This window comes from Taudactylus pleione, unplaced genomic scaffold, assembly GCF_031769625.1.
Source record: "Taudactylus pleione unplaced genomic scaffold, aTauple2 ptg000089l, whole genome shotgun sequence".
Taxonomy (NCBI): Eukaryota; Metazoa; Chordata; class Amphibia; order Anura; family Myobatrachidae; genus Taudactylus; species Taudactylus pleione.
The window spans coordinates 7740915-7751709 of NW_028284491.1; the positions used below are offsets into that span (position 1 = coordinate 7740915).

General features: G+C 40.4%; 1 protein-coding gene across 1 annotated transcript; it reads right to left on the reverse strand.

Annotated features, from left to right (window-relative positions):
• Window positions 1–3370: 3370 nt before the first annotated feature.
• On the reverse strand, window positions 3371–8602 carry LOC148527333 (keratin, type II cytoskeletal cochleal-like). Its single transcript, XM_088469261.1, has 9 exons — window positions 8078–8602; window positions 7362–7570; window positions 7217–7277; window positions 7047–7142; window positions 6653–6817; window positions 6366–6491; window positions 4370–4590; window positions 4124–4158; window positions 3371–4036 (listed from the first exon to the last, which is right to left on the reverse strand). The coding sequence occupies exons 1-9, from the start codon at window positions 8600–8602 to the stop codon at window positions 3759–3761; spliced, it is 1716 nt and encodes a 571-aa protein (XP_088325387.1). The 3' UTR covers window positions 3371–3758.
• Window positions 8603–10795: the final 2193 nt, after the last annotated feature.

Consider the following 10795-nt stretch of genomic DNA (forward strand, 5'->3'; position numbering starts at 1 on the left):
GTAACTCTCCTTCAGTGTCTCTGCCTCGCCCTCTCTGTAACTCTCCCTCAGTGTCTCTGCCTTCGCCCTCTCAGTAACTCTCCCTCAGTGCCTACCTTCACCCTCCCTGTAACTTCACCTCAGTGTCCCTGCCCTCACTCTCCCTGTAACTACCCCACAATGTCCATACCTTCACCCCCTGTAAGTACACCTGTAAGTGTTCCTGCCCTCAAAGTACATAAACAGGTGAGCAGAACCAGAGAACAGTGACTTACACAATGCAGAACAAATACATGGTATATAAACATTGGTGCAACAGCCGTCATAACCCTCAAAAAAGCGGCAGGGCGGTAGAAGTCAAGGGTTAGTTAGGTACCATGAGTAATATTACAGGAAGGAAAAGCACAAGGGGTAAAAGGGCCCTGCTCGTGAGAGGAGCTTACATTCTACTTTCTATATTATTCCTATACAATGTCTTGCGTCCCTTATTAACAACAAAAAACAGAATATTATATAAAGGGAATAACACATGATATGTGATTGCCGGCTTTGACTATACAGCCTCTGGTAGTATGATGCCCATAGAAAAAGTAGTTCTGGTGGCATGCTGCTCTTAGTACTATAGTTTTCACCTGCCACTGCAGAACATGCCCCTGAGTGACAATAGACACACCATAGGTGGAGCTAGACACGCCCTTTGGGCGGAACATGGCGCGCCCCTCAGTGTGGCACATTCTGCTACCGCCTACAATCTCCCTGAAATTAGTTTTCAAAAGTAGGCAAGTATGCTGTAGCTTGCAACTTAGCACACATTATAGAAAAGACACTTTCTGGGGGATAAATAAAGGGAAAAAAGGTAATTTGTTCAGTGAGGTTAATAGTAATAAATAGACCCTTAAATTAGCAACTTAAGAACCACTATATAATGGAGGCTAACAGATTGGAGGGTTTGTAAAACAAGGGTTTTGTCACTAGTGTTAAAAGTTTAGGATACTTGGATTATGCAATAGTGTCTCAGTCAACACAGTGGATGTTGCTATTACAGACACTGCCCTGTACATGACATCAGTAGACACCGTTCTGTGTAGGATAGAATACTGTATAGACACACCTCTGTTCTTTGTCTATAAGAACAAACCAATAGACCCTATGGTGTGCGTGGCTCCCTGGCCAGCTGTGGGGTGGAATCGGTGCATACTCCCTGGCACCTACACTTGCCCCAGGAAACCCTCTTATTACTCCCCACTCCTGAAATCTGTCTCAGTCAAATAGGAGTCAAAAATGATCCACACTCCAGTTATATTAAAACTTCTGTTGGTCGCACTGTCTCATCAACGCTTTCCATACTAGGTCACTGTCTCCCCAATCTTTGTTGTGCAGGTTTGAACCTGTTACGTCAATTCATTTGTGACTGCTGTGCAAGAAAAAATGGCTGCCCCACTTGTGATTTGCACGAAAGAAGAGCAGCGTGCAGGGAGATTATGTTGAAATATAATGTATTTGTCTTCTCTGAAAGTTGATTATAATAATTTTTGACTCAACCTCGTATATACAATATGAACCCTCTGTCTCAGGTCGTTCTCAGCTCTATGGAACAGACATTGTATTATGTGTGTAACTGGTCTTTTATTCTGTCCTACCACCGGCAGATCTATACTAGTGCAGGTAGTTGTGTTTACACCTTTTCTTAATTCTGCGTGGTAAGATCCTAAACTCCAAGAGATCATTTCTATTAGATGTGAAGGGGGAGAGTTGTCTTTGCAATGGCAGCTAAACAAGCCTGCCTCTTGTCCTAAATTCGTGGATTCGTGGACTCGTTGATTTTTGTGGGTAGTCCAATAGGGCTGCCATAAAAAAATCAGCAAGTACAGCGGCTAGGTAAGTGCAGCATGTAGCCACACATAGACTAAGTCGTGTTTAATTAAATTGACACCCAAGTATTGAACAGTTGTCTTACTAGCGACACCTAGCTTAAATCCACCACGATATATACTGTATAATGTACAGTACACATTTATCTGTTATCTAATATTGATGTTACAGTAGCTGTATTTGATATTATTTTTGGTTAACTATAGCTGTGCTAATATTATTTTGGTTATGATAATATTTTTATACCTTATTTTGGGGTGCATTGAGTACTTATAACACCCTGGGGTAAATTTACTAAAGTGAGAGTTTAGTAAATGTACCCCTCTGTGTGTAATGTTTTAGTTGTTAATTAAAGGGAAGAAATTGTCTGTATTTGTCAGCTCAAAAATGAGACCAAATTACTTTTAGATTTCGATGGATTAAACTGCTAATTGTTGATTTACTCATGGAGTATTGTCATCTTCTTTTATTCACATTCACACCTTCACTTTAGCACCTAAATATACCTAGGGGGAAGGATGTACAAACCTTTTCATTTACTGTAACAAGATTCCCCCCTTCCCACGGGATCGGTATGAAATACCGCCGGACGCATGATGACAGGTAAGTATTTTAACTATAACTAACCTTACACCCGCCCTAACCCCCCCCAACCCTCCCTTAGGGGTGCCTATCCCTAACCTCCCCCCAAGTGCCTAACCCCCTCTGTAAGTGCCTAAACCTAACCCCCCTTCCCCGTAGCCTAAACCTAAGCATCCCGTGGGGGTGCCTAACCCTAACCCCCACTTCCTCTAGCCTAACCCTAGCCCTCCCCCCTCCCGGGGGGTGGGGAGTGCTTAACCCTAAATTCTCCCCGGGAGCCCCTAACCTAACCCTCCCCCCCCACAGCTGTCCGCACCCGCCGGCCCGGCTTACCTATGATCGGTATGCCGGGCATCGGGCTTCCGGCGTAAATAAAATGACAGGCGTCGGGATTTCGACGCCTGTCATTAGCTCCCTGCCGGGATTAGACAGTCAGGAAGCCGGCAGACTGCATTTCGACTTTCGGCTTCCTGACTGCATCCCCTTCCTACTGATATATAAATGTACTGTAGTTCACAGTAGGTTTGTGGATTTGTTCTGGTGTTTGTCTCTTTCTACTCTTATTATAAGATCATTGACATTTTAATCTTGATTAAACACATCACTTTAATGAAAACACATTACAAAGCTGATTTTCATGAACTGAAGTTTATTGAAATAAAGTGTAGCATTGTGGGAAATATGCAGAAATAGAAAGCAATGTTAAATGGATCATACATGGAAGCCTTTCCAATGGAAAATGACAATATTACTTTCCATCTTACCAATTACTGATATTTTGTGCGTTAGTATAGTGTAATATAATATTTACATATGATTATACTACTGTAGATTTATCAGAAGAAGTAAATACATTTTCAGAAAGTGCAGCAACAATAACAACAAAAAAAACAATTTTGATGAAATCTCAATATGTAATTGGAATTGTTGCTGCATTTCTACTTAAATCCAGGACTTGTGAACACTTTTGTTTGATGTTAATTATACTTCGTCAATTACTTTTAACAAACATTGACAAAGTTAGACTCACACAAACTCATTTATTGAATAAAGAGTGAGACATGGTAAATGCTAAATAATCTGCAAATATTAAATGCAGCCACGGCAATCACACTCTGTGTTTAGCAATCTGCATTTCTCAGTGTAATTTGTGTCTATGTTTGTGCCATTAGGGGTGATTACATTCACTGGCTGATATTTCATTCACTCCTGCCATGTTGTGATTAAGATAAAGCAGAACGATAGTGCCATATGCTATAGAAGTCAGTAAATTAGAAATATTCTATTCAATACATTCAATAATTTTGGATGAATACAGCACAAGATTACATTTTCCTTGAGCTTGAGGAGGTGTTTCTGGTTGTACTGGTCATACTTGAGCTGCTTCCTGATGTGTATCCTGGCCCAGAGCTGTAACCTCTGTTGGCATGGCCGCTGCTGGAGCTAAAGCCGCCACTAAAACGGCTACCACTCACACCTCCGCTGCCACTGGCACCTCCACTGCCACTGGCACCTCCGCTGCCACCGCTAGAGCTCATCCCACTGTCGTGGTAGAAGCCACCTCCTGTTCCCAAGGATCCTCCCACAGTAGATGTGACAACAGCTGTATGAAAAGGAATCACAGAAGTATTAGAGTTCATATATTAGCAGCAGTAATGTGCATTAGTGGCATACACATAAGAGTACTCACAGATCTTTACGGCACCTCCACATTCTCCAGATATCCTAAAAATAGACAAATACATTATAGTGGAATTGTTATTTAATCTAAGGTATTTATAATTTAGCAAACTTTTACTAACTGAGCAACACTTTCAAAACAATATCAGTTTTCCAGACATGTCCAAACAACAATCAAATGAGTTCTAGAATGATCGTCATATTTTAAGATGTTGTCAAATGATCATAATATATAAAGTAGTGTGGATATGTTTACCTGCTCTCCTCCCCTTCCAGGAGTTTCCTGTATGTGGCGATTTCAAGATCCAGAGCCATTTTGACACTCATCAGTTCCTGGTAGTCTCGCAGTTGACGAGCCATGTCCTGCTTGGCTTTCTGGAGAGCTTCCTCCAGATCCTCCAGTTTGTTTTTTGCATCCTTAACAGCTATCTCTCCGCGTTCCTCAGCTTCTGTTATGGCAGATTCTAGTTTGGCTCTCTAATGGAGCATAATAAGCGTACATGTAAAATTCATGCATTTGCTTCCCCATTTTACATATAAATAAAAGTATAACTGCATCTTCTATGAACAAGAAGTAACTTTATATGTTCTCTTTGGGACGTGTTTCATGTGCTCTGCAAATATATATATGTGCAATAATAGTCTATAGGCTACATTTATACTGTATATTGAATTGCAATTAAATCCTGGTGCAAATGTGTAAAATAGATGTGACTTGTCAAACATTTTGAGAATTTAAATTCTTAAGTTTAGGGAGCCTTGCAGATCAAGGCCCTGATTCTGAGATGGGACCATAGTTAAAATGTTACTTGAATTTTTTTTTTTTATCTTGAACAAACCATGTTACAAAGCAAGGGGTGCAAATACATTTATTTTATTTGCATGCAAATTAAATAATGGCTGCTTTTGCATGTAGCCACAAATGCTGCAATTCAGCAGTTGAGTTTGGACACACCCATCCCACATCTGTATTTCTCTGCTCATTTTACTTTTGCAGAAATTTGCAAAGGTAGAATTACGTATGCTCCTGTTATTTATAATGCTTTGCAATGCTGAACACCAGAAGTATTTATATAAACATAAAGCTGCTGTATTAATACATGTACAATATGACATCATTAATATTGAGTAGGAGTCACATGCTTTTCATATTTTATAATCATTTATCATCCTTCAATGGATTAATAAATGAAAAAATGTAGAAATGCAACAATGATATAGCTAGAAGGGATTTTGATTGGATTGCATAGCTTTGTACCCTGAAGCCATTTATGTCTCAGGATTGTTAAAGTGCTCATATATTAGCTCTCAATGCCCCATTTTGTCTATACCATTGGCACAAGGGGTGCAGCTGCTATTGGGCCTAGAGCTTAGGGGGCGGCCATCTTCCTTGTCAAAGTTACATGTGTTATATAAATTTTTCACCATTGGGTAGTACATAGAGGCCCTTACAAACTTTTGCTATGGGGTCTTCAAATACAATGTTTAGCAGTATGGATGCTTTTAGGGGGAATATGTGCCTGATATCACAGTATCAAAGTGTTTCCTTCTTGAAAATGTGATATTAACTTCTTCGATAAATATTAACGTCTTCAAATACATATGCACCAAAAATGAAGTTATACCAAGTGCACTCTTGTTTACAAATTTAGATCTTTTTGTTGACAAGCCACCTCTATTGAGGTCAAATGCAAAGGAATACATTTACCATGTGTCAAACAGTCGCACCACGGTGCAAAATGATTGGTGACATTATGCACCTCGATTTGCATATTTAGATTTCCACCAGGTGGGAAGGGTTCCGGAGTGAGATGGTAACATTGGTGGAGGCACAGGAAATTTGCACAAGCCATTCCTTGCAAAGTTTAGAGTACATTTTACAAAGCACTGTAAAAGTGACAGCTAGCGTGAGGGGTGATTCTGATGTGCTAGGACATTATACACTAGAGACAAATAGTGGGTAATTTTCAGTTACAGCACAATGACTCATTTTACAGCATTAATCTTCCAAAATATGGGTGTAACCTGCAAACGTCTCCCTTACAATAGGATTGTAGATGGACTCTGGTTGCCATTAGTACTAGAGATCAAAGAGAACATGTAGTGATATGAGGTACTGAAAGATTAAGGGGAACCTCCACATCTTGAACTCTGAAGGCCATCGAGACAATCTGAATATAAATGTGTCCATTTTGCTGTGCACATTGCTGTGTTCATGTTCCCTATAAATATAGGCTATAAACGAGAATTACCTGAGCTTTTGCATTTTCAACCTCTCCTTTGAGCCTTTGAACAAGTCTGTTGAGATCAGCAATCTCATTCTTAGTAGTGCGCAGATCATCCCCATGCCTTCCCGCAGTGACCTGCAGCTCTTCATACTGCAGGGAACAAAGACATACATCATGAATTTATCCATCAACAGATGCTACACACTGGGCTAGGAAAGATGTACCGCTAAAGCCAGTGCAGTATCCTGCCAGGTGTACTGTATGTTCTCTCTAACAGGCTGTTATGGTCAGTTTGTCCACTGTACACTTACTTTTGATTGATACCAGGTTTCTGCCTCAGCTCTACTGCTCTTTGCAATCTCCTCATACTGAGCTTTGACCTCTGCAATGATGCTGTCCATGTCCAAGTCTCGGCTGTTATCCATAGACACGATAACTGAGGTGTCAGAGATCTGAGACTGAAGCTGATTTATCTCCTGTAAAATTTAATTCAGAATTTAGTATCAATGAGAATTAAAAAAGAAATATCTACAGTATTTGTGGGAAACCCATAGGGAAAATATTTCTGTGTTATAGATTATCCTTACCATTATCTATTTCTACTGTAGGTCAAGGGAAACCTGATATTTTTAACATATAAACCATAACATAGTAACCATAGAACAATATACCAAATTTGATTTAGATTTCTGCCCTGGTCATTACCATGTCAAACATAGTTCTTGAGAAGTTAATCTCATCAGTCAGTGACTCGACCTTGGACTGCAAATCAGTCTTGCTCATGAAAGCGGCATCTACATCCTGCAATAAAAACACAAGTGTAGGTTATCCCAGTCCACTAGTTCTCTGCTATTTAAATCATGTACATCCATTACCTTCTTTAGTAATACAAATTCATTTTCTGCAGCTGTACGCTTGTTGAGTTCATCTTCATACCTTTTAATATAAGATGATACAAGTCATTGTGAAATATGTATTCTGGTGATCTAACATTTATGAAACTGTGAGGAGTCATCATACTTTTTCTTGTAGTCTTCCACTAAATCCTCCATGTTCTTCTTCTCTCCTTCTAGACGGCTCCTCTCACTTCCCAAACATTCCAACTGTCTCCTGAGATTATTTATGTAGGAATCGAAAAGCGGTTCCATGTTGCTCTTCACAGTTTTTTGCTCTTGCAGGAAAGACCACTTGGTCTCCAGCATCTTATTCTGCTGCTCTAAGAACCGCACCTATATAACAGAAGTAGTTTTTTTTTTTTCAAAACATTGTCATAATGTTCATGTATTGCTTATAGTGGGTCATAGAATACAATATATACATATAGTGAGTCATGCAATATAATAGATAATCAAAGGAGGTTAAAATAATGCAATAACATACAGTATAAAAATCAAAGTTGTCATTATTTAATAGCTTTATCGACATCTGTCATGTACAGTATGTTAAACAATACCATTTATATTTTGGTTTTATATATCATTTCTGTATCATTGTTGACATTGATGAAAATGTATTTCATCCTAAGTGGATAAGCAGTATTTGACATGGATGTACTAAACATTGGAGAGTAATAAAGTGCCTAATGATAAAGTACCAACCCATCAGCTCCTAATTGTCAGTTTGCAGGTTGTGTTTGAAAAATTACAGTTAAGAGCTGGTTGGTTGGTACTTTTTCTCTCTCCACTTTATCACTCTCCAAGGCTTAGTTAATCTCCTATTTGCAGTATTTAGCATACCTTGTCAATAAAAGAGGCAAATTTGTTGTTTAGCGTTTTGATCTGTTCTTTCTCTTCTTTCCGTACTTTTTGGATATTTGGGTCAAACTCCAAGTTGAGTGGTGCCAGCAGGTGTTGGTTGACAGTCACATTTGTAATGCCACAGTGTCCTGCACCAGAACCAAAGCCAGCACCACCAAAGCCAGCTCCACCAAAGCTAGAGCCACCAAAACCAGCACCATTAAAACCAGCTCCCCTTAAGCCATAGCCAGATCCCAAACCAGCTCCCATACCAGAACCAAAGCCACCTAAGGCACCAGCCCCATGTCCACTCATTCCAGGATGATAACTTCCAACTGAAATCTTCCGTGTTCCTCCAGAGCCAACATTATAGGCACTTCTGCTGCTGTAGTGTGGCTGGAAACAAGAGCCACCACTAACATTTCTTCGAGAAGAGCTCACACTGTGCCTGCTCACGTTCCTTGGCATAGAAGCAGAGCTAAAATTTCTGTAGCTGGAGCTACTGCGAGAGCATTGCTGAGACATAGCTTCACTAAATATTGAGACGGCGGATTGCAGTACAAGCTCAAGAGAGTCCTTCTGAAATGCAGTCACTGTCTCCTTTTATATATAGTTAAGTGGGTTTGGCAGGGTTCTAGAATACAAAAAAATACCCTATCATTGTATTTTTATTAGCCTAAACTGCTGGCATTGCATTTCAGAGTCCCATCTTTCACAGAAACCAAAAGCTACACACCTTCTAAATTAAAATATAAAAACATTTATGCTGTTTGCTATTTTCCCACCTATTAAATTTTAGTGGAAGCTATGAGGAACAATAAAAAACACAAAATCATGATCTCGTCATCAAATTTCATCATAAATTATGACACGTGTTGGATTACTATGCTATTTTAAGTTTTCTATTTTGTCAGGTATAACTCTATGATGTTTTACTACACATCTTACATAAACTTATTTTTAGGAGCTAATTTCTTTGTCCTTTTATTGGGTAAAACATTGTTACTGTGGTTGTGTGGTTTATGTTACATCAGCACCACCTCCAGTTCCAAGGAAGTTTTAAGGTAAATTTGGAAAAGTATTAGAGGTGCACAATTATATGATGCTTTGCTACTGTACATGAGCAAAAAGTCTAGAAAGCCCTTAGTACATAACAATGTTTATGATGACATACGCATTTGCGTACAATATCGCAGCCGCTCATGAACTGTGGGCCCCCGTTTTCTGGGATGCTGGCTGTTGCTGCCCCTTCCCCGCTCCCAAACAATCATGCTGTGATGGTCATTGCAGACACAGATCTGCATGTGCACAGTACAGACCCTGTGCATGCACAAAACGACAAACATTGGAGATATACATAAACCATCATCTCTGAATTATCCCCAATATCAGGTTCAAGTCCTGCATGTGTTTAAGATACTGCATCACTCTCTTAATGGCATTTCAATCATTCCAATCCATTTGACAATGTTTACTCACATATCTACAAAGATGAGACATAGCTACTGAAACATTGGGTCTTTTAATAGATGTCACATATAAAGCCGCCCCCATTGTCTGTCTGTACTGTCTATTGGGCCTGAGTCAGCTAATGCTGGCGCTGCTGTACCTGTATATTTAGCTGCTATGCGAAAATATGCAAAAGTCGTAGATGCAGAGGAATGTATTGAGACGTCCAACTGCAGCTTTGCAAATCCAAGCATATGCGTACAAAGACACTGCATTGGTCCTGTGTACGGGATCGCAGATGCAGGATGTGACGCCCCCAAATTGGTCACAACACGCCTGCGTTCTTTGCTGACCCTCCTCGTTGCCTCCCCCAAATGCTCCTTGCCTGTCAGTCACACTGCGAGGAAATAGTCGCTGCGAGTGACTACGGTAATGTACCTTGACGCACGCTCCATGTGACTTAGACGCATGCACAGTTTACAGATAATAGCTCACTCCGTAAATATCAGCAAAGTGTACAACTCAGAACCAGGCCCGTTATTTGGTAAGAGATCATCTCACCCTGCTCATTTCAGTTGGTGTTGTCAGTCCTTTTGCCTCTGACATTTCACACTGATAGGATTGTACCTATTTTAGAAGATGATTGAGCAGATGACTTCCATCTTCTCGCTGTATATGGATTTCTGGATAATGGGCCTGATTCATAGATGTATATAAACCCGATGGTTTGTGTACTTCTCTGATGGCGGGAGGACTGCGCATATACATGACCCGTTAATGTACATGTGCAGAACATATCCCTCATCATTGTACACCTTGTTCCCTTGGCCGCAGCCTAATAGACAGGCTGCGGGCAATTGGGGGCGTGAAGGGGGCGGCACTGCTTGCATTTTCAGAAAACGGTGGGCGGGTATCGGCACCATTTTATGGAAGTGCTGGAGGCCAGTCACAGATTTACTAGCCTTGCGAGCGGACAGGAGATGGCCGTTCTGAGTAAGCTTAGATTTACTCAGATGGCCGATATTGCCTTAAACCCGGAAGTCCTCACTTCGTAGAATGAAAGCTCATTTCGAAAGAGCTGTTTGTTGAGATTTTAATAGCAATTGTACATGCATAGCGGCATTATTAATGCCGCTATGTATGCGGTAAATGTCGGAATGTATCACATTCAATACGCGTCCTATATCTGCTCAGTGTAATGGCTGTGTCACGGCCAGGGTATTTCAGCATGGCGCTAGGCGGGTGTTACCTGTGAGGTCATTGTGGCGG

Coding starts and splice junctions, on each gene's coding strand:
- LOC148527333 (XM_088469261.1), bottom strand. CDS start 8,602: ATGTCTCAGCAATGCTCTCGCAGTAGCTCCAGCTACAGAAATTTTAGC. Junction 7,278..7,361: donor GTGGAAGACTACAAGAAAAA/GTATGATGACTC, acceptor TTATATTAAAAG/GTATGAAGATGAACTCAACA. Junction 6,492..6,652: donor AAACCTGGTATCAATCAAAA/GTAAGTGTACAG, acceptor TGTTCCCTGCAG/TATGAAGAGCTGCAGGTCAC.